Source organism: Calliphora vicina, chromosome 1 (assembly GCF_958450345.1).
Source record: "Calliphora vicina chromosome 1, idCalVici1.1, whole genome shotgun sequence".
In the NCBI taxonomy this organism is placed as follows: Eukaryota; Metazoa; Arthropoda; class Insecta; order Diptera; family Calliphoridae; genus Calliphora; species Calliphora vicina.
The window spans coordinates 160,835,580-160,861,732 of NC_088780.1; the positions used below are offsets into that span (position 1 = coordinate 160,835,580).

The 26,153-nt window shown below is 28.3% G+C and overlaps 1 protein-coding gene across 2 annotated transcripts in view; it reads left to right on the forward strand.

Annotated features, from left to right (window-relative positions):
* side (sidestep) overlaps window positions 1-26,153 on the forward strand; it is a 343,838-nt gene that overhangs the window by 257,891 nt on the left and 59,794 nt on the right. Inside the window, exons 10-13 of one of the 2 annotated variants that reach the window (XM_065516427.1) lie at window positions 964-1,112; window positions 11,911-12,061; window positions 12,138-12,340; window positions 16,839-17,022. In XM_065516427.1, the coding sequence (XP_065372499.1) occupies window positions 964-1,112; window positions 11,911-12,061; window positions 12,138-12,340; window positions 16,839-17,022 (687 nt within the window). The remainder of the gene's footprint in view (window positions 1-963; window positions 1,113-11,910; window positions 12,062-12,137; window positions 12,341-16,838; window positions 17,023-26,153) is intronic. The other variant, XM_065516428.1, reaches the window with a different exon arrangement.

Here is a 26,153-nt window from a genome sequence, read left to right on the forward strand (position 1 = left end):
TATATGGTATAAATTTATATGTGAAAATAAATACTTTTCAAACCTGTAAATATGTTAATATGTAAATTTGCAAATTTTATAAATAGCTATTAGAAATAGAAAGACTAAGTTAATTATTATATAACTTGTTAAGATATGTTTTAAACTCAATGGGGTTTAAACAAATGTAATTTTGTATTTTTAACAAATTTGCTTATTATTGTAAAATAGATTGCAAATAAATATGAAGAGAAAAAAAAAAACATATTATTTATCTTTACATTTCTAAATTAATAATTTACAAAATTTTGGGATATGTATTTGAAAATATTATAGGAAATTATTTTAAAACTTGGATACATACAAAAGAATTAATATGAGACCAATATTGGAAATATTTGGTAATTTTATACATTTGGCTAAAAAGTTATATAAACTTATATAAAAATATAACTTTAAACCTCTATATAAGGAACCTGCATACCAATGTCCTGTGTATGCCTTGTTCTCTTCCACTTGTTTCTCAAAACCAACGCCGTTATTAAAGTTTAAACTGTCTCGAAATAAATATCTTTATATACTGCTACATGTATAAGAACAAACATTGATATATTCTCTTTACACTTGAAGTAGACCAAGTTAATTGCTACGCTCAAGGCTATGCCAATTGTTTTCACTACACTCTTAACAAGAACAACTAAGAAAACAAAATTGAAAATATGTGTATGTATTAAAAAAAAAAAAAAAACTAGTTAAATGCCACAAAACCCAAAGTATGGCATGCAACAGCAGAGACACAAAAAAAACAGAACACATAAATAAAGATTTTATTTTGCTCTTATATAAAAGAACATGAATCCTGATAATATTTAATGTACTCTCATTTTTTTCTACTTTATTTTTAACACACACATACGTACATACCTATATATCTATACATGTATATAAATAAAAATCCTTTTGAAATTTTTTTTATTTTTGCAGATTCACCACGTTGCAAACCAGGCACTGAACAAACATCCATTGGCGCTATAAATATGCACTCAATACCGGTTAAATGTGAAGTTGATGCCGATCCACCGGATTCCGTAAAATTTAGTTGGACATACAATAATACCAGAAATGTGTCACCAGTAAGTACTACAACCTCACACACTCAACCTTACTTTTATGAGGGCAGCCCAAGAAAACTACCATTTTATTTTTAATATATATTTCATAGTTTATTTTGGCATAAATAATACAAAAAAATGAAAGGAAAATAAGCACAAAATACACATCATATTGTATAAACCGGCACTTGTATATTTATGAAAGAAAATTATAAAAGAAAAACTCACATGTTGTACTTCATCTGCTAAAGTCTTTGCTCTGCTCTGCTATTATAATATTCATTTCTTTAAAGCAAAAGAAAAAAAAAACTAATATAAAATTTATATAATTGACCTCTTCAATTCATTTTGCTCTTTACTTATATAGTAAAGTTCTTATTATAAAACCATCTTAGGGACTTTTCTATAAAAAGAAAAATGTGTATGACCCTTGACACGATATGGACATTAACTATGATTCTTCTAAATTCACACACACACAAGTACTACACATTACATAATTTTATAATGTTGGCCTGTAAGCCTGTTTAAAGTTATTAAACAAAAAAAAAATTATATTGGAAAAACGCCATATTTTTCTTACATGTTTTGTAAATTAAAGTCAGCCCTATAATATTTTCTTTTTTTTACTAAAAAGCTGTTGAAACTGCGAACAATTGAAAATCAATAAGCAGCAAATCAAATACAATGCTTTTGAAAAATATTAATGCCCCCAGAGGAAATGTCAAAAGGCTCCACAAAATGCAAAATGTTAATCATATCAAAGGAAGAATCGTAGCAAACTCAACTATTCTCTGCTGTATTTAGTATGCATGTGTGTTATACTTGAATATATACATATGTCTAAGATTATTTGCTAAATAATTATTATAAGTTTCTTTAAACTTATTTCACTAATGTAAAATGAACTTTTATATGTCCCTTGTGTAGTTTTGTGGTGTTTTTTTTATGGAAATTCTATACAATTTTCTTTAGCTTTAGTTGAAATATTAAATGAAAATATTTCCTCTGTATTTCTGTGGTCGTATGGAAAAACTAGGTAACTCCATTTTTGAAAATACACTTAACGTTTTAAACATATGGGGCCCTTAGCGCAAATTATCGTAAGCGACATTTTTAAAATTTTTGTTTTATTGCAGAAATTAAAATTTTATGGACCGACTGATGTTTTAGCGTTCTCAGAATATCAAACTTTTTAATAACATCAAAAATATAGGGGGTAAGATTTTAAAATATTTCCTCTATATTTCTGGGGTCGTATGGAAAAACTAGGTAACTCCATTTTTGAAAACACACTTAACGTTTTAAACATATCGAGCCCTTAGCGCCAAATTATCGTAAGCGACATTTTTAAAATTTTTGTTTTATTGCAGAAATTTTACGGATCGACTGATGCTTTAGCGTTCTAAGAATATCAAAATTGTTAATAAATTCAAAATTATAGGGGGTAAGATTTTATCGTAAGCGACACACAGTGGTATAGAAAAAAAGAGGGAAATAAATCTGTAACCTCTAAATGGTTAGATTGGTTTGAATGAAATTTCACATGCGCAAAGAAGGAGAGTTTTTGAGTTTAAGTTTTGAACATGGACTTCATGGGCCCAACAGGGGCGCGACCAAGGGCCCTCAAAGTAGAACACTCGGGTATGTTACATTTTCAAAACGATATTATTTCTTGGTTTGAATTCCGATTTCCAAAAAATTATACATATATAATCTTCTCGTCGAGCACTACAAAAAACCTATCAAATTCGCATTCGGAGATATTCGCATTTGAAAATTAAATTGTCAACATTTTTACCCACCCCACTCCAGTTTTTTGATAACAGCATATCCAAATATTTCCCGATTTTCTCCAGTTTTCCTTTTTGGACTAACAGCACATTTATGTGTCAAATGGAAAAACAATTGTTTAAAAATAATGACTATGGCCAAAGTTATATGCATTTGAATTTAAAAAATTTTAAAAAAGTGAAAAAGAGGAAAAAGAACTTTTTTTCTTTTTAAGTTATCGCAAAAAATTTCTAAGAGAATATATAAAGACTTTCTACTTTCTGAAAGCTAAGTTTTCATAAAATATTCTTAAGGAAAACAAATTTCAAAATTGTTGTTACCGAGGGGACCAGGTCCTTTCAAAAAACACCTATTTTTTATGTAAAATAAAATTTTAGAACAAAAATTCTCAAATCGCGTATCCGATATCAAAATATAGTAACCGATTATAGGTGGCTCAAATGTTTCTAATTATTTTGTAAAGGGTCCCGATAACCCCGACCCTGGTATGGATATTATAGCGAAAAAACTAAAAATTACCGTTATTGGAATTTTTCAACACTTTTTTGGAATTGCGGGATTGCTGATAATAAACTTCAAAATTGGTTTTTATTTTTCCATTTTAAATTGAAAAATCTACATAACTGTGAAATTTCATTAAAAAGTATTTATAAATAAAAATTTAATTTCAATTCGAAAAATTTTTATCTATGCAAAAATTTGTTATATTTATACCCTTCACCTTCGTGAGAAGGGTATATATAAGTTTGTCATTCCGTTTGTAATTTCTACATTTTTCATTTGCGACCCTATAAAGTATATATATTCTGGATCCTTATAGATAGCGGAGTCGATTAAGCAATGTCCGTCTGTCTGTCTGTCTGACCGTCTGTCTGTCTGTTGAAATCAATTTTCTGAAGACCCCAGATATCTTCGGGATCCAAATCTTCAATAATTCTGTCAGACATGCTTTCGAGAATTTTGCTATTTAAAATCAGCAAAATCGGTCCACAAATGGCTGAGATATAAGGAAAAAACCAAGACAACCTCGATTTTTGACCTATTTTTGACCTATATCTGGATTACTAAGGCATTAATATAGACAATATAGATATCTAATGATAGATATTTCAAAGACATTTGCAACGTATATAAGACCATAGTAAGTTGGACCTACAATGGGTCAAAATCGGAAAAAAAATTTTTTAACCGGAATTTTTTTTTTCCAAAAAAATTTTTTTTTAAATTTAAAAAAAAAAATATAAATTTAAAAAAAAAAATTTTAAAAAATTTTTTTTTCCAAAAATTTTAAAAATTAAATTTTGTTTACCTAAAAATATTTAAAATTTTAAGGTATAATTTGGTGAAGGGTATATAAGATTCGGCACAGCCGAATATAGCACTCTTACTTGTTTCCTATAAAGTATTCCATGAATTTTTAATTGTCAAAAGTTATAAATATTTTTGAAAAATAGACAAATAGCTTGAACAAATTTATATTATATCGCATCACAACATTTTTAATTCTATGTACAAATTTCAAAATAATCAAAAAAACCTTCTCCTGTAAAATTTGTGTTTTGTCGCTTACGATAATTTGGCGCTAAGGGCTCGATATTTCACTACAATAATGTTAAAGATTTCTGGCTCCATTGAAATCATTTTTGGGCACTAAAACCTAAAAACGATGTCAGTTACCTTGTTTTTTCGAATAATGGAATTACCTACTTTTTCTCCAAAATTTTTTTTTTACATTTTGTTATATTTTCCGGAATTAAGGCAGATTTAGTAATCATTTGTGATAAAAACATTATCTATTTGACTCAGCACGTTAATTTACCCGTTATTTTACGAAAAAATGGAGTTACCTAGTTTTTTCAAAAAATATATTTTTCCTTTTATTCTTATATACATATCAAAAATAAGTCGAGTTTTTTCTTTATTTAGGTTAAAAATATGGACCCAAAGAGCTTCTCTCTTAGTTTTCGAAACAATGTCGTTTTAAACTCCTAATTATTCTGTGTTTAAGAAGTTACCTTGTTTTTTCAATACATGCATGGAGTTAGCTAGTTATTACATGAAAACATCTTTTAAATGAGAAACTATGTATATCAATATTTCGATCTGACAGAGTGATAGTAAATGAAATGCACTTTTCATTTCTGGTGTCATCTCAAAAAGTGGAGTTAGTCAGTTTAACAATACGACTACAGATTTATGTGTAGATTTAATGTATGTAATGAATATTGCAGACATTAAGAGTAACTTTGAGTAAAATCAAAGCTTCTCAAATTGCTTATAGTATTCATTAAAATAATTATATTAATAAATTATTCAATATTTTAGACCTAATTCTATTACATTGTTTTCCATAGAAAGACAATTTTGTTTATTAAATTTTAATATTGAGTGTTTGACTTAAAAATGGGGGATTCTTTTAAATTGTTTAAACATTTGTACACTGTAAACTTATTTAAATTATTAGCCATTGTTAGCTATGACATGTTTCTGGCAACATATGGATTCCGATCCAAAAGAATTGCCCATATTTTGAGGCCAAGAACGAATCAAGCCTGTTTCGGATGCTCTGTTATGAAGTGCAGCTTATCTCAGAGAGGACGTTCGAAAAAAATTGTATTCACAAGGGTCTGAACTATAAAGCTGGTGAGGCAACACTTCCAAACCACTTCATTCTAAATACTTTTAAGATGGAATATTACGGTTTCATATCTTTCCGCATATTCTGTGCATTTTTCGGCCACTGCTCGCTTCAAGCAAATCTTTTGAGTTCGGTATTGGGTCTCTGTAATGGTCCGGCCAGATTTCAGCAGCTCATTAAATGTAGGTCCAACCAAATATAAAGCATCACTTTAGGGCCATGCATGGCCATGGATATTTGGTTTTGTTGTCGATTCGGCTTAATGACCGAGCTTCACATACGATCTCTTATGCTTCGGGTTATCATAATGAATCCATTTTTATTCGCAAGTAATGATTAGGTGCAAAACTTATTCTCCTTTATAGCGTTCAAGCAGCATTTTGGACATGCCAAATCATCTTTCAAGGTATCTTGGCTTCAGTTCTTATGGTACCCAATTTCTTAGCTTTTGGGTGCATCCTCGCAAACGTTTTGAAATTGCTGCTTGAATAGCTCCTAATGATTTTGCAAGTTCTTGGTGAGTTTGGCAACAATCTTCATGGAGTAGTGATTCCAATTCTTCGTCTTTAAACTTGTTTTGCTGGCCTTAGCGATCTTTGTCTTCCTTGTCAAAATCTGCCCTTCTGAACCGAACAAATCACAATCAAACCTATGAAACACATTTATCATAAGCTTTGAAATACAATTGGAAATGGTGTAGTGCACAAAATATAAGCTACATTTGTATATTTTAGTTTAGTTCTCTCTTAAACATTAATTGTCTACATTCTGTATCACCATCTACCTCTTTCTGTCTATAAATGGGCTTTTAATTTACCATAAATCTATTTACAACTACGCAAATTTCTATGTCTGTTTGATTTATTTATTTGTCGGTTTGTTGCTCATTCTAACAGGCTTTTTAAAAATCAGCCAACAATAAATATGTCTGCCTGGAATAAGTGACTTATGCATTCGTTTGTTTAACAGTTATATTGGTTTCAATTAAGAATTGTGCAAATATTATGTTGTATACCAAATAATTTTAACTTTTTACGAAAGACAAGCAGTCATTTCAAGCATTTGTTAGTCAAGTTTTCTAAGATTCTGTCTATTAGACTGCTGACTATTTGTCTAAATGTCATTGCTGTTTGTCTGGTTATGAACTTTTACCGCTACTTTTTTCATTAAAGTGTCTTTGCTATTCCCCTCAGGATTACCACAACTAACTCAAGGTTATGTGCACTCCCAAGAATATAAGTGAGTGTGGAGGACATGATTTCTCCAAGACATGCAAACACATGCCAACCTCTAACCACATACATACAAATACACACATACACATACATGTATTCTAACCACATGAAATGTTGGTTAACATTTGTCTCACAGATGTACAATGCTTCATGTAAAGACATAGAAAACAAATGTTCCTCAGACTATTATAGTTTTGCGCTTTAAGAAATACAAAAAAAAATATATATATTTCTTTACAAGAATCGGTTTATGTGCCTCTGTATATACAACTTGCTAGTATATTCTATATAAAATTCACAGAGAAGGAGATCCTGACATTTGCAGTCAGCCCAGCTGGCAAATATGAAAAGTACAAAACATTTACTGTGCACTGAGTTTTAGCCACCAGAGACAAAAATTTCAACTACGTGACTTGGCTTACAAAATCTAATCGAATTTTATAAATTATTTATAATGTATCGAAAATGGTTGTCATCTTTCAGAGATGATCAAGTTGTATAGTGTTTCACTTTAACATTCATTTGCCAATATACATGCTAACATAATGACTTTTACATGCACACTCAAAAGGAAACACTCACACGCATATACACTTATAGTATAGTAACCCAGTTGGCCACGTCTTGCAAACATTCTCAATAATAGTTGCACGACAATAGTTATTTTTGGACGACATATTACCCAGCAATTCTAGGAGACAGTCCCGTGCTAGTGATTTTACCAATCATTTAGGGTGGGAACTAGTTACTTCAATAGCTAGGTGACTAGTTATTTTCGCACGTGCATGCCCTTTGTGATTACAATTAGACTATTCGATAGCTGGTCCAAAGTGGCCAACGTATTGGATTCACATACTTTTTACATAGCGTCAGTTACTTTACTAGCTATCTAACTGGTTGCTTATTCAGCTACATAACTGGTTATTTTATTTTTTACGGATGCTAATTGACGACAAATAATCATCTAAAAAGACATATCCAATAAACGATTGCTTGTTAACAAACCTTCCTCTGACAACTATCCAATCGATTGCTTCTGATGGCTAAAATAAGTAATTTGTAAAGTGCAGTACAAAATAAACGTTTAAATAGACTTCACAATAGGTTACTAATAGACACTAAAGTGACTATTGACTTCACGATATGTTACATATAGGGTTTTCAATTTCCCGACCTTTTTTGATTCCCGGGAATAGGTAAAATTTGTCTCTAGATTCCCGGCTATTCCCGAAATATATAATAATACTGTAAACTATGAATATTATAGCGAAATTTCATATAAAAACATTGTGTTAATCATTATATATAGAGCTTCATATTAATTAATTAAATTTGAGCTTAATTCTCTAAAATCTTAATCCGTAATTCATTTCATAAATCAATTCCCAATATCTAATTCTTTAGCTTCCTTCAAAAGCTTCATTAAAATTGAAGTTAATTAAAAACAGAATTTATTCAAACTTTAAATGATTGAATTTTTGTTGATTCCAATCTACTACAAATTGATTTAAATTGTTTTTTTCTTCATTCAGTTTTATTTAGCTTTTAATCATTTTCAAAATGAATTGAAAAAAAATCTCTTAAGCCTCTTAGTAAAAGGAATGAATTCAATACATTTAACTGAATAGTTAAGATATAAGATTTATATTGATCTCGAAAATTTCCAAATTATTGGATTAAAAGGTGAATTGTTACCAAAATGGCCAAAATCAATTCTATACTTGAAAATACCAAATGGTGTGCCGCCATCTACTAGTGTTTTCTGGAATAATTCGCACCGTACAATCTTGGCATTGAAGATTTTTCACCTTTAATTCTAGATCGTGCAGTTTTCCATATGATTTTTTAAATCTTCATTCGAAAAACCTCAAATAAATAATAATAAGCGGTCTATTATTGCCGAGATATAAACGAAAAACTGTAAAAATAAAATAAAATAGAGTTCTTTCTTGTTTTCTTTATAGTTTCTTCTGTTTTTAATTCCCGGGAATCCCGACTAAAAATCCCGGGAATCGGGTAGAGAAAAATTGGCAAAATTCCCTTGAAATCCTAGTTACATAGGATATCAGTATACTTAAGCTAAAATAATAATAAACTGTTTGAGAATTAAACCAACACATTATGCATAAAACCAGTTTGAACGAATTACTCACAAAAAGATTAACCCTCTAACCCGCAAGAGTGCCTCAAGGCATGCATTACAAAACACCAATTATCTTAAAAAGTAATTACAATTTTTTTTAAAAATTTTACTGTGACTTTAGCTACAGATTTGTTAACATTTCCCTCGAAGGTCGAAATGCATTCTGACTTTTAGTTTTTGTTCTGTCATCTGTTATGTGAGTGATGTCATAATTTTAGTACGTGAAATTTTGTGTGCGATTTTTTTTTTTTAAATCAAAGTTTTACTAACTTTTAGTCGCCCGATCTATTTGAAATATTTTCTATTATTTCTTTTTCATTTATTTTACAATAAAATCGTATCATAATTATTGTTTTTTTACACCTAAACCTTTTCACATCTGGTTTCTAAACTTAATATGCAAATTAGTTTCTGATGTCAGTCCTGAGTTTATTGGGTCATAAACTCCCTAAACAAAATTATTCTACAACTATTTTTTAGCTTTGTAAAGTTTGCGGGTTAGAGGGTTAAATTGACTACACTCTAGATTATTTAGAGACATTAAAGTGCCAATTGTCTTCACGCTAGATTACCTGGGGTGCATAAAGTAACCAATTAACTTTTCTCTGTACTACAAAGAGCACATACGTGCCAAATGACCCAAAATATATATTGGAGTCAGCCTATTCATAAGACATTAAGGGATACATTGACTACTGCTTAACTGCTGGGTAGGGATAGCCAGAACAAATCGTCAACAACTTTTTGGAACATATGTATTGACAATCGTGCAAGACTCTTATGTCTCTCAGTTTGTCGTTTACATATTAGAAATGAAAACATCGGCAACATGTTGACAGAAGACCACACTTAAGACAATGTCGCTCATCTAGTCCTCTAGATATATGACATCATTTAAGACATTGTCGCTTATGTTGTCACCAATATGATATAAGGCATGCCTTACATAAATCGTCAAAGACAATGACGTCGACGACAATTTGGCCAACTGGGAAAGTATCTGTATGGAAAATTAATGTAAAATGGTTCTACATACAAGTTCTGTGCACTTTTCTTTTGTAGTTTGGGTAAATACCAGATAGCTTTAAACATTTGCCATTGGATATGGATAAATTTCATTTAATGTTGGTTTTCAATAAATATATGATGCCAGCCAGTACACGAGTATTATAGTAAGTACATGAATTCAGGACAAAAAGGCATACAAATACATAAATGGCATTATTAATCTTTTAAGGGAACATATAATAGAGTTGGGTATTATAAATAGTTATGCTAAGAAAACCTATATTATTAGTTCAATAGTATAAGAAGGTCATTTTGCTGAATAGAAAGTTCAATAGCTTATCATGCTATTAGTTGAGCTAAAAATTAGTTAAACTGCAATAACTATAAGAGTAGAATATATGACATTTCTTGCGATTTATTGGATATACAATTAGTGTTTACTATTTGTTCAAACTTAGCACCTGCTTGTTTTTTTGGGCCACCACGAATTTTGTAAAATAAAAGTGCAATGCAGAAATCTCAAGATCACATTAGTAAAAATGCAAATATATGAAAATTTAGAAACGAGGGAACTACTCCACCTTCACTATATTTGCTACTTAATATCTCAATCGTGTTTATCCAGTTTTAAATCCACTTCTGTGCATAATTTTAATTCGGGATCTCTTTTTATAGAATTTTCTCAGGAAGAATTTGTATACCCTTCACCATAACTGGTTTGAAATTTCCACATTTTTTATTTGCGATCCCACAAAGTATGTATATTCTAGATAGTTGTAGATATAGAAGTCGATATAGCCATGTCCTTCTGTATGTTGAAATCAGCTTTCCGTAGCCCCCAAATAACTTACATACATGATTCATACACTAATATATCCGCTATAAACCAGTTTGGGTTGCTTTTCAAAATCGAGAAAATCGGCCCACAAATGGCTGAGATATAAGGAAAAACCCAGGACAACTCGATTTTTAACTTATTTTTGGTCTATATCTGGATTACTAAGACAATAATATATTCACTATGAATATCTAATGATAGATATTTCAAAGGTATTTGCAATGACATATATAAGGCCATAAAAAGTTGCACAATGGGTCAATATCGAGAAAAATATTTTTAACCAGATTTTTTTTTCAAAAAAATGTTTTTAAATTTTGTTGAAAATTTTTATTTTAAAGTATAATTTGGTGAAGGGTGTATAAGATTCGACACATCTGAGTGTAGCTTTCCTACTTGTTTAAGACTATAATAGTTATTGTTGTTGTCAATCGAATAAAAAGTATTCGAATTTCTAGGTTTTTACAGCTTTTCGTATAGCATCGATTGCAATGGGTCCGCTCCCGTAAATAATTCAGTATAATCTGTAAAGTATTAGCATCTAGTATAGTCTGAAACTAACTTGAGAATTTTTCTATGAGCTGTCAAAATTTTAAGTCAAAATGATTCCAGGACAACAATGCGAGGACAACAAATTTCTTAAAAACTTTCTTATAATTTAAAAAAAAAATCTTTTTAATCCTGCCTTTTGCCAGGGGTTAATAGGCCTAAAGTTTTATGCTGTTCCAATTGTGTGCTTTAAAACACTCAAAATGTTACAATTCTTAATTTATTGCTAATGTCTTTGCTAAATCCTGGTTATATATCCTTTTAAAAGTCTTTATGTGTCTCTCTCTAGTTGAACATGTAAAAGTATCATGGGCTGTCTGACAGGCAGGCTGGCAGACAGCAAAACTAGTCATTATTAGTCTTTAACAAAACCCAAAAACTTAGTAAAACTCCATAAGATAATGAAACCGAAATTGCACACACATGCATGAATAGATGAATGTAAGAGAGAGCGAGAGAAAAATGTTGTCTGTGGCATTAAAATGACTACAAAGTTAACATTTTACCACCACCAAAAAATGTCTTTTGTGTATATTGACAATAAATGCAGGAAGCAATTGCTTTAATTTGCAATTTTAATTTTTTTCTCTTGTTTTCATTTGTTCTATTTTAAGGTACTCAATTCGAGAATACAATCGAATGGTTTGGTTAGTACTGTTACCTACCTGCCACAAACAGATTCCGAACTAATAACACTGGCCTGTTGGGCCAGCAATGCGGTGGGTCGTCAAACAACACCCTGTTTAGTGCACATACTGCCAGCAAGTAAGTAAAATCTTTCATGTATTTAAAGACAATTTAATTGGGTTTTTATTCTTTTTTAATTATTTTTTTGTTACAGATCCTCCAGAGGCTCCTAGATCCTGTGAAATACGCAACGATACGGTTTTAGAGGTGGTTTGTGTGGCTGGCAATGATGGTGGTCTGTCTCAGTACTTTATTTTGGAAGTTGTGGGTGGAGATCCTTTGTATTCCAGTGACTCGACAAGGACTTTTAGTGATACCAGTCTGGGAGATAATGAAATTTCAACAATGAATGATCAGGTAAGGAAGAAAATATTTATTAATATCTTCAGTACATTTGAAAATATATTAGGAATATTTTTCCAAGTAGCTGCTAAATTAGTATTACTTTGTTACAAAATATAAGATACATTATTGTAGACATTGCTTAGGATTTCATATCTGTTCATAGAAGATAAATATAAACATTTTAATTTCCTTTAAAAAATACAAACAAATATTTGAACAAAATATTGCAAACTTTCATGACAATCCAATTTAAACATTTAAACAAAAATATTCCCTTGAAAAAATGCGTATCCTGGCGTTTCTGTTTAAAATATTGTGTTTTAAGTGTATGTCAGAAAGTAGTGAAATACTTAAACTCCCTTCGTCCTACATCTAAATCAATTTTTTATTTAAGTGTTTTACTACTAGGAACCAAGTACTGTATTAACAAACATATCAAAAACAGATACTGTTGTTTTTTAAAACAAAGCTTGCTTTTACTGTATGTAAATATTTAAGTTTTTCAAAAGTTTTTCTATTTGAATAATTCAGAAAGCAACATAAAGAAAAAACAAGAGACACAGGAACTTCAAAAGTTGCCAAGGGCAACAGTTATAATACACAATCTCCCACACTCTAAAAACAACACAAACTGAACACAAACTAGAAAATCCTTTAATATTTATAGGCTTTTAGAATAACTAGTCAGTTGTGTTGTTGTTGGCATTTTACTGATACATATTGAAACATAAAATAGAAGAAAAAAATGGTCAAATTAATAACAGATGTAAAACTAGATGATGTTCACTCATCTAAATGGTTGAAATATTTTTTTGTGAACAAAATAAAACCCTTAAGGATAATTTTTTGTAAACACATACATACCCAAACAATTCACTCACTATTTTGGTGATGTTTTCTATAAAAGGAAAAAGAGTGCCTGCATATGAGTTCCTTTTTCCCATTAACTAGTCGGGTTAAAATGTAAAATTTGGCATGAATCTTAAAATCATTTAATATAAAATATTTGGGTAAATTAACTAACATTTTTTACGCATCATTGCATCTTCATGAGTAATGTTGTAGAAGTTGGCAAAGAATCTTTCTGGTAACATTTTCCTAGTTAAATTATGTAGATAAATTTACTTCCGTTTATATGTATGTATAGGCAACATATTTGTATTTACGTATATCTTTAAATAAAAGATCATATGTTATTGATATTGCCTTTTCAATGACTTGTCTTTGATAGCAAAAAATAAAATACATAAAAAATGGTAAACTTCATTAAGTTTGAAAAACTGACATACTATAAATTATTTCTTGCCCAAATGTTTAGTTATTTGAGTGTAACCAACAACTATTATTTACATTTTGCTGAGCAGCATCCTTTTAATCGGGGTTTAAATTCAAAGTTTTTCCAAATTCAAATTAAGATCTTTATACGAAATTTAAACAAACAAAAAAAAACATATGCGTCATATTTCAATTTCTAGACTTAAAATTAATCTAATTTAAACAATTTAATAGAATGAATGCAATGAACATGAACACTGTTTAGTGAGAGAAACATGTCATTTCAATATGATATTGCAATAGAAAAGGGTAAAAATACAGATTTTATACACCCTATATATAACAGTTATGTTTCCTATAGAAAATATTGCGTATAACTTTCGTTTATTTGCTATATAGAAAATATTGTGTATAACAGTATTTGCTATAGAAAATATTGTGTATAACAGTATTTTCTATAGAAAATATTGTGTATAACAGTATTTTCTATAGAAAATATTGTGTATAACAGTATTTTCTATAGAAAATATTGTGTATAACAGTATTTGCTATAGAAAATATTGTGTATAACAGTATTTTCTATAGAAAATATTGTGTATAACAGTATTTTCTATAGAAAATATTGTGTATAACAGTGTTTTCTATAGAAAATATTGTGTATAACAGTATTTTCTATAGAAAATATTGTGTATAACAGTATTTTCTATAGAAAATATTGTGTATAACAGTATTTTCTATAGAAAATATTGTGTATAACAGTATTTTCTATAGAAAATATTGTGTATAACAGTATTTTCTATAGAAAATATTGTGTATAACAGTATTTTCTATAGAAAATATTGTGTATAACAGTATTTTCTATAGAAAATATTGTGTATAACAGTATTTTCTATAGAAAATATTGTGTATAACAGTATTTTCTATAGAAAATATTGTGTATAACAGTATTTTCTATAGAAAATATTGTGTATAACAGTATTTTCTATAGAAAATATTGTGTATAACAGTATTTTCTATAGAAAATATTGTGTATAACAGTATTTTCTATAGAAAATATTGTGTATAACAGTATTTTCTATAGAAAATATTGTGTATAACAGTATTTTCTATAGAAAATATTGTGTATAACAGTATTTTCTATAGAAAATATTGTGTATAACAGTATTTTCTATAGAAAATATTGTGTATAACAGTATTTTCTATAGAAAATATTGTGTATAACAGTATTTTCTATAGAAAATATTGTGTATAACAGTATTTTCTATAGAAAATATTGTGTATAACAGTATTTTCTATAGAAAATATTGTGTATAACAGTATTTTCTATAGAAAATATTGTGTATAACAGTATTTTCTATAGAAAATATTGTGTATAACAGTATTTTCTATAGAAAATATTGTGTATAACAGTATTTTCTATAGAAAATATTGTGTATAACAGTATTTTCTATAGAAAATATTGTGTATAACAGTATTTTCTATAGAAAATATTGTGTATAACAGTATTTTCTATAGAAAATATTGTGTATAACAGTATTTTCTATAGAAAATATTGTGTATAACAGTATTTTCTATAGAAAATATTGTGTATAACAGTATTTTCTATAGAAAATATTGTGTATAACAGTATTTTCTATAGAAAATATTGTGTATAACAGTATTTTCTATAGAAAATATTGTGTATAACAGTATTTTCTATAGAAAATATTGTGTATAACAGTATTTTCTATAGAAAATATTGTTATACACAATATTTTCTATAGAAATGAATGCAATGAACATTCAGATTTTATACACCCTATATATAACAGTTATGTTTCCTATAGAAAATATTGCGTATAACTTTCGTTTATTTGCTATATAGAAAATATTGTGTATAACAGTATTTGCTATAGAAAATATTGTGTATAACAGTATTTGCTATAGAAAATATTGTGTATAACAGTATTTTCTATAGAAAATATTGTGTATAACAGTATTTTCTACAGAAAATATTGTGTATAACAGTATTTTCTATAGAAAATGTTGTGTATAACAGTATTTTCTATGGAAAATACTTATGGAGCGCTTATGGACAAATTATTTTTTTTTTTGTAATGAAAAATTTTGTTTACAAATTAAAATTTCTTAATATTTTGCACTATCCATTGAGATGAAATTAATGACTTGATTAAATTTAAAAAAATTACAAACAGATTCATTTGGGAATGCAAATTAAATCTTTCTAAACTCACTTGCAAATTATTTATGACATCAACAATGACAGACTGATTACATTTAGTTTATTGTCTATACCTTTCGAGAAACAAGAAGAAATTATTTAAATCAAATCAAAACCAGCAAATCCCACAGCCGGTAACACTACTGGACTACAAAGACAAATGTTGAAAAAGATACAGCAAAGAAAAAAACACAAAGTTTTTAATAAAATTTTCAAGCATGAATAATTATTTCAAGAGAATAAAATTAAAAGCCAGGGATGAGAAAAAACATAGAAAAACTTTTATTATGCAGCATTTAAAACAGTTTTGAATTCAAGACTAACAACGTATGTATATCAACTTTAGCAACATCTAGGAGTTGCTATGATTTCTTGTTTTGCTTCTCTGTTGTTTTGGGGAATTCATGCGTCCATCATAATAAAACTTATCATCATGATTGTTTAAGTTTTTTTATATTCAAAAAGTTGGGTTTAATGTTATATTTATTTTTTACATAAATATATATATTTCATTTCATATCTTTATAATTTTGTAGTTTATTTTTTGGGAATTATAACTTTTTGGGATAAAGCTTGTTTCGTTTTTTCGGCTTGACTGAATATTATCAATCTAATAAAGTCTACTTGATGTTGTTTTGTTTGTTCCATGTCGTTGGTCTGGGTTGTTTGATACCTTAAAGCTGATTAAGTTTAAGGGACACCATACATATACTCACTCACGCGTCTTAATCTTACACTGTTTCCAAAGAACAATATTAGGATTTGTTTTCTTTTTTTTTACATATTTCTGCCTTTAGTATATAAACAAAATTTTGCAGTTTTTAATTTTGTGAAATATTAAATAAAAAATAATATTTTTATAACTTGTTAAAATTGAGTTATTAAACAATTGTTGTATTTTATTAAATATTCCCCAATTTTCCAGGAAATGGTGCAAATTAAATAAATAATAGCATATGAGCCATAATTTATTTTTATATTTCTCATTCTTTTTCTTTCTATTGTCTTTGGCAGGCCACCTCAGCACCAATATTTCGCATACAAGAACCAAATCCACAATTTCGCTTAAACAATTTGGAGCCGGGACGAGAATATCAATTTGTGGTCTATGCTGTCAATGCAAAAGGTCGCAGTGATCCACCAGTGGTTATAGAACGTGTGCGTGTGGCAGCCCAATTGGGTCCATATGGTAAGTTATGTAAGTAGTGAAACAAAAGTAATGACACACAAAAACAAATACTGCTACAAAGTGCAATTGAATTTATTACCATTCCTAGAATTCCAAATCCCTAAAAACAAAATTCTATTTACTACTTTTGTGACTAAAAGACAATTTTCTGCTTAAGCACAAAATTCATTCGTTTATTATTTATATGCCAACATTAAAGGCCACAAGAACATGAAGTAAATAAGAAGATGGAAATATCAAACAAAATGATTACATTTACATATTAACAAAATTATTTCGTTGAAATTCTTACTTAAATCTCGTTAAAGCTAAATGCTAAAAGAACTTTGTGTATTAGAAGTTGCTTTTGCAAATCTGGAAAAAGTTTTTAAACAAAAAATAGAATGATTATTTACAAGATTGTTCTAAAATTAAGTACGTCGATATCAATAACTGTTTGAGTTCTAATTGGTATTTTTTTTTTCTCTTTACTTCAATGTTGTTAACAAATTTGCATGACTTTATTATTTTGGAAATTTAAGATAGATTTTTGTACAATATTTAAAGTTTTGCATTCTGAAACAGAAATATTACGCCAAAGCACAGTGTGGCAGAATCAATTTTTTTTGGAAATAAATCTGGAATTTCTAATCCGCTTTGTCGATAGAGATAAAATTTGACGTTTGATTTTAATAAACACGCTTGCGTGTGCTATTTACCTCTTATAATTTCCAAGTTATAGGCATTTCAAAATTTTGAACCGAATGTTTCTTGTTAGTTAGACAACTAAATCACCAATAATATACAAAAGATTTCAGAGCAATATCAATTATGGTTCCAAAAATAAACGATTTTAAATTTAAATAAGTAAGAAAGTATGGTCGGGCTTGATAATACCCTAAACAAAGTAAAAGAGCAAACACATTTTTCTTTTAAAATTTCAATAATTTATATTTTTGAGTGATTTTCGGAAGTGGGCCTTATATGGGGGCTATGACCAATTATGGACGGATCACTATGAAATTAGGTCGTGTGATTTATGTCTATATGAAAGTTTACTATGTTGAATTTTGTGAGTATACCAACATTTTTAAGCGATTTATGCACGTTAAAGTGATTTTCGGAAGCGGGTCTATGTGGGAGCTATGACTAATTATGGACCCATCGTAACAAAATTTGGTGACATGAATTTAGTATATATAAAACTTATTTGGAGCTCAATTTGTGGAGATACATTTATAAATTATACACTTATGACCGATAAAGTCCAATTTCGGGACGACATTTGTATGGGGGCTAGGTGAAATAATGGACCGATTTCAGCCAGTTTCAATAGGCTTGGTCCTTGGACCGAAAAAATAATACGTACCAAAGTTGATCGAAATATCTTCAAAATTGCGACCTGTACATGGACAGCCAGCCAACCATACGGACGGACGGACATCGTTTAATCGACTCAGAAAGTGATTCTTAGTCGATAGGTATACTTTAAGGTGGGTGTTAGACTAATATTTTTGGGCGTTACAAACATCTGCACAAACTCATAATAACCTCCCCACTATGGTGGTGTAGGGTATAAAAATAGTAGATTTTTCCTGTTTTTTGGACGAAAATGTGATTATTTTATTAAAAAATAAACTTTCTTTAAGAACATATAACAATTTTATGTTTTTCTATAAGGTATCTTTGCGGAGAATATTTTGGTATAAAAACATGTCATATTTTTTGAATATGTCGCCCAAATTGTGCATTCAAATTGACCTATTTGGTATCATAATCTTAACTTTGGACCACATGTTTTAAAATCCAAAAGCTGAGTTCAGAAAACGGAAAGCAGCCTTGGAATCCCTGATGTATTCGCTATTCATCCCCAATATATTTTGCTATCGGCGAAATTGTAAAAAAATACAATTTTTAGGATTTTCGATCTAATTTTGAGGAATTGCGGGATTCCTTTTTACCTTTTCATTGAGTTTTGTTAATAAATAAAGATTTTATTTCATATTACATATTTATTGAGTTTCTAAAACTAAAATTTGTATCAAAATTTTAATTTAATTGCAAATATTAGGAACAATTTGATCCATATTTATTCCGAACTAATATTTTATTTTTTTTTTGTTTAGAGAATTTAATTTTTGGCCTTCCAAAATAAATTTCAAGTCAATATCTCAATTAGATTAAAAAATAGGCACTTTAAATCTCCGTCCTTCAAAAATATTTCACTTTCCAAAAATATACAAATTTTGGAAATTAATGGGAAACAAAAAAATGGCATGTGTTTAAAAATTTTACAAGTCGAAAGTACCCTACTTTGAGACCCCATTGCGCCACCCCTGTAGCATTTTTAGGGTTTTGTAGATATATAAGGGAATCAAAAGTTTTGGAGAATCATTTAAATTGAACTCTGATGACTTATAGTTTAATAAATATTGATAGTATTTAAATATTTAAATAAGTTTATTTATCATTTAAATTTTAATTACTTGTATTTAATTACAATTGCTAAGCTTATTACTTTACTTTAAATACCTTGAAGTCTTAAATTAAACAAATGTTTAGACATTCATCAACTCAAAACATTAAACATTTTAAGGTTTTCATAATCCCTTTAAAAGTATTTATGATACAAAAGAATTTTTGCTTTGATATAAAACTCCACCCCAACAAATAAATACAGACAGACAGACAGACAAGACAGACAGACATGTAAGCAGTTAAATGGCTGCTATTCATCTTATCAGGCAACTAATTGTAATCCACTTATAGTAAAAATTATGCAATCGACTGTAAACCTTCACACATACAATAAAATATATAACTCAAGTATTTTAAAGAGGCATTTATTTATGTTCATAAGTATGTAGTATTTTACTTGAATTTCATTCTCTTTCATCACATTTAACAACAATTTTGAAGAGTTTCAGTTGTGTGCAAAAACAAAAAAAAAACATAATTGTTACAATACTTTTGGTTGCTGTAGTTGTTGTTTGTTGTTTCATTTATTTTCTTTATATTTTGGTAACAGTAATGGGGTTTAATATTTTTCCGTTTCCTTGGGATGTCTGTATATGTATGTTTGTGTATGTGTCTGTTAAAGAGACTGTTAAAGCAATAAAATATTTAATGTCTCAAAAATGTTTGTTTTTCTTTTTGATTTTCGTTTTCTACTTCCCTTCTCTTTCTCTGCTAGCATTCGTTGAGGCAATTTAAGTACTAAATGGCAGTTGTTATTATTATTTTTGTTTGTCATTTAAGATCTTTGAATTACATTTATGTTTCTATGACGTTTAATGACAAGCAGAGTGTGTTGTTGTTTTCTTTTTTGCAACTGTGACAATTGTTTGTGATAGGGTTTTCTTTGTTGTCTTTTTCAACGTTAAAAATCTGTTTGCTTTGTAAATATTTTGTTTAATTGCTAGAATTTAAAAAAAGTATTTAAAAATGTTACTTAAATGGCAGCATTTAAAAATTTAAATATATTTCGATATAGCCATTTAAAAGGAAAGCTTAATTTGATTTTTAATACTGTTTCTTAATATTACTGTTCTGTTTAATAAAGTTCCTTACTTGAGCCTTCTTTTTAGAATTTTGCATTCTATAAATAGCTGCATTTTTAGTACTGTACTCATAGGGGAAGAATAATAGACAATTGCTGAAATTTAAGAGCCAATAAAAACTTTGAAAAACAAACTTTGGATACTTTCAATTCACATTGCAATGATTGAAACTGAAATTTTTTTGTAACAAAATGTAATTATTGACAACAGTAAAATTTCAAAATTTAATAATGTTTTATAGTGCTCGTTCCCCAACACCATACAATTTGCATAAATATGTGCTAGTACTCATATGTCTAACAACGTCATGGTAGTTTTTAATAATGCAAGTGATTAGAACTAATGTTTTAGCTGCAATGTTAATACTCGTTCTTACTCCAAGCAATTTTGAAAACTATATAGTTTTTTTACCCTCCCAAAACAAAAAAAAAACCACTGACACAAAAATATACCCAACTACTTGTAGTACAACATTTAGGGGGGAAACGACCAGAAATCTGCCAGAAAGGCAATAAACTAAAAAAAGGATGTTGTTAAATGTTTGCCATAAATTATTATGCTGTATGCCAGTTTTTCCACTCATTGTTTTTAATTTTCTTGCCGGAAAGAAGGCCGTCTAAAATGGGAAGGTTATAGGTTTTTTTATGGGTAATTGGAGAGATTCCTACTTTTGAGAGAAAATCTAATAACTTTTCAAATAACCTAATGAGATAATCAAAAAATTTAAAAGGCTTGACTAACCACCATATAGATTTAATGCAGCATGGCTAGCTAAGTACATAAATGATCAAATTGTTCAATTCTATAGAGAGATTTTTTTAAATTTAAAAAAAAAATTAAAAGGCTTGACTAACCACCATATAGATTTGATGCAGCATGGCTAGCTAAGTACATAAATGATCAAATTGTTCAATTCTATAGAGAGATTTTTTTTAAATTTTTAAGTAAAATTGTAATTTTTTTTAAACGTTTCTCCACATAATTCATAATATCTTAAAAACGGTCAGTCAACTGTTAATAAATTAAAATTTTAAAAGTTGAGATTTATATAGACTTTAATCCGTTTATATATTGCATTTCAATTGGCTCAGTAGTTTCGGAGTTATAATTACAAATCGAAGCAAAAAATATATTTTTACGTGAAAATAGCAAATTTTTTTGTTTTAAAAAACTCATAAAAAATCGAAAACGGCAGAAATTGATCAGGTTTATTACTTTGTCGCAAAGCCACATATAATTGCAACAAAATAAGATATCGATCATAAAAAGCTATTAATTCTTTTCGAATTTCTTCCCAATTAAGTGAACTCGCTCATTTTCAAAAAATTTAAGTTTTTTTTTTATATACAAAATATATATATAAATAAAATTTAGTAGTTCATATCCTTCTTTCCATTGTTTGAATTTTGAAAACATTTTACCCATGCTATGTATAAATTTTCACATATATATTTCGTTTCAATTGTCTCAGTATTTTCGGAGTTATAATAACAAATTGAAGAAAAAAATATATTTTTTACGTGAAAATAGCATTTTTTTTTGTTTTAAAAAAATTATGAAAAATCGAAAACGGCAGAAATTGTTCAGGTTTATTATTTTATCTCAAGGCCACATGTAATAGGAACAAAATGAGATATCGATCATAAACATATATGGATTCTTTTTTATTTTATTCACAATTAAGTGAATTCGCTCATTTTCACGAAAATTTTGAAACCTTTAGGTGCCTACACAGAAAAAACTATTTCTTGAACTAGTTTCAATTATTTTATAATTGAATCAATATTCATCTGCTCGAAAACAAAATTTTTCAAAATTTTTCAAAATGAATACTTGATTTAATTATGAAATAATTGAAAAAAGTTCAATATGGGGGCATTTACATTATGACTTTAAGTCATGACTAAAAATCATGTTTTATTTGTACTAACAAATTGTGACGTCTAAACAAAAGGCAAGTTTTCTGTTTTTCAAGACTTTTTTTGATATTCTGCTTTGAGCTCTTTTGTGATTGGTTGTTGATACGATTAGATGTCAAAAAAAGGCAAACGTGGTTGACAAAAAAAGGCATCGTATAAATGCAATGGGATTTTCGTAGGGGTTTTAAAAGAAAATCAAAAAAAACAACATGACTTTAAATCAAAGTGTAAATTTCACCTATGTGATAAATGTTTGAATTTAAATATAATTTTTTCTGTGTACTTAGGGGTTAGCAAAGTTTAAATTTGAGAAAAAATTAATTTTCTGGGAAGTAAAATAAAATATTTTTTGAAAAAATTAAAAAATTTAAATTTTTTTAAAAAAATTTTTTGAAAAATATTCCAGACATTTTTTTTTAATTTTTTTGCAAAATATTGCTGTAATGGATTTTCACGGTTATATGTCATAAATTGCCCTAAAATGCATGCAACACATTTTTGGAACCATGTCTTTTTCCAAAATTTTACCTCTAGCAAGAAAATGGCGCAACTGGAAACGGGCAGCTGGAAATTTTTTCATTTGGTAAAGATCAAAGAATTTTTTTTTTATTTTCCATCATATTTGAGAAATATTGAAAAAATAGTTAGTTATCGTAAATATCGATTTACCTGTACAAACACAATGCATACAGTACAATTGTTTTTATTATTTTTTTAATAAAAGGATGTATTAGCAGAATCAAAAGGAATGACGATCCGTAACCTAATTTTTGAGACTCCAAATTACCTATTAATGGTCTGTTTTTTTTGAAAACTGAAAATCAGTCAACTTTGAAGTGCAATATCTTCTAAATATAATATCCGATTGTAATAAGAGTAGCACATTTGAAATCGTTGAACAGTTTCCTGTAATATTGGTTTATTCAATATATTTTATGGGCTCATGAATTTTTTGATTTTAGCAAAGAGCCCTTAAATATTTTATTTTGAATAACAGTTTTATTTAAGGTTTCTACACTTACATTATTACATTATTATTTGTTTATTTTTGTCCATTTATTACTATCGAAACCAAATTTTGTTTTGTTTTACCTTCTCTCAAAAAAAATCCGTTGTTTACCCTCTTGCGTTGTTTTCCACACATACGGTATGTATCTTGCACTAGCTATATAATTTCTTTGTAGTTAAAATCCTGATCTAATATCAATAACTTAATTATTTTAATATTTTGTTATCTTCTACAGCAAATTAATTTATTTTCAATAGATTTTTCACAAACATTTCGTTTATAATACACATTTACGACAGAAACAGCACATTTAACGACAACAAATACTTTCGCTACCTCAAATATATAGAAATTGCATATGTGTGGAAAACCACACACCAGGGTAAGCAACGGCAATTTTTATGTATATCGTTAAAAAACAATATTTTTGAATCATTTATGCGTTTTCTGATAAATAATTGAATTGTAATATAGTTTTTTCTGTGTATTAGTATTATTTATGTTCTCTAAAATTATAATAAATCCATTATTAATTGTTTTACTTTTGCTCATTTTTTACCATCGAATTCACTTTTTGTCTTATTTAACCTCCTCTCAAAAAGCATACTTTTTTTAACCTTGTGTGTTGTTTTTCACACATACTACGTACTTTTCACTAGCAACATAGTTTCTTTTTAGTTAAAATCATGATCTTACAACACTAACATATCGTCAACTTAATAAAACAATAGTGGATAATTTTTTTTATATAAATTGCATATGTGTGGAAAACCACACACCTGAAAATCAACTGCATTTTTTAAATATATCGTTAAAAAACAATATTTTTGAACCATTAATAAGTTTTCTGTAATAAATGTCAAGAATCTTCACGATCATTATTAAACAAATTTATTTAAAGCTGTAAAAAGAGATTCATTTTGTGTGATTTCCCACACCAGGGAGAAGTGTAAATTGCATAGAATTGTTAAGTATAAAATACCCCTTAAACAACGAATATTTACAATGTAAGTATTTATATACTTACTTACATTAACAAAATATCTATTAAATTACATAGCTATACATACATATGTTGAGAAAATTTTGTATAGTCCTTCCCTAGCTTTCTAAACATATTTAGTTAAGTGAAAAATAGCAAAAGAGGAAAACCTTGTGTTATTTTGTTCATTGGGCGGTGTTTATTGCATACATTTTGTGCTATTAAAGAAAATCAACATACTCAAGCACACACAAACCTGCTCACACATATGAAACTCATGCATACAAATGTTTTAGTAAAAATAAACACAACAACCTAACTTCCTACCTAAACCTACACACTCACACACACCAAAATACATGATTTACTTAGCCCATATTAACAACGAGTATAGAGTGAGTATCAGTGCCAATACTCTCCTAGAATATACCCATTCTTGTCTTAACTGCCTGCTATTTAAGCCAAAAAAAAAAGAAGAAAAACATCAGAAATATTTCAACATGCTATTTCGTTTTTAAGCAAAATATCACTAGAATACGAACTACTACAGCAAGTAACAGAAATCTTAGTATATTTTGAAATTAGAAGTGGCAGAGTAGATTCCAGAGAAATGGAGTAGAATGTTCATATATGCCTCATATTCATTGTTTTGAATTGTTTTTTTTTTTGTTTGGTTTTGGTTGCTGTTTTCTTTGGGTTATCAAGCTATTTTGCTGTAGTCATAATGTTGTTTTAGTATTTGTTATTGCCATTGGTAGTGTTGTTGTTTTGTTAGCAATCTCAACCATTGTTCAACGCCCGAGGTCAAAACATTGTGGAAATTTATGTTGCAGGAACGTGTTTTTGTGCCGCCATAAAATTTAACCAATATCTACTTGAAAGTGTGTGTATTCGTATGTATGTAAAGTAAATGAAAACACATGTATGCATTAGGATTGCAAATTTAAAAAAAAAAATCTTACGTGAATTATTCTGTTTGCAGTTAAGCTAATAACTGCACATAAATCCGTTTAAAAATTTTAGGAAATTAAAACATTTTAGGAAAAATATGGGAGATTACTTTGTAGTTCCCATTGAAATCAAACAATTTAAATTACATTGAATTTAGTATACAAATTCAAACATTTCAATTTTCAAATCGATTTTCGAAGCAAGCCCCTGGAAAAATAAAACATGATAAACATTGCCCTAAAATACTTTTTATGTAGGTATACATAGTATTAATATTTTATATTATTTATTTAATAAAATTGAGGAAAAAATATCTAAATATTATAAAATTACCTCTCTATCTCTCTTCTTATCCTTTTAGAAATAATAATATTGAAGCTGTAGCTGCATTTTAATTATTTGGGAATATTGAATACTTTTTGTTTGGTCCCTCCTACTATACATGTTTTTCTATAAACGTACATTTAGTACTCTTTCTAAATTTTATTGTATTTAGCTTGATGTTGAAAAACATACACATATGAGTGTATAATACTTTATAAACAGTAGTTTAGAATTAGCACTTGCACAGATTTTCTGAGATTTAAATGTACACATTCTCAATGACTTCTAATTTAGTAGACTATTATTGAAATAAACAAAACATTTTTAAATAAGGAGGTAATTCCAAATTAATTCGTTATAAAATACGTAATACAAAATTTAAAAACGTCTGAGGATAAGGTTTAAAAAATAAAGGA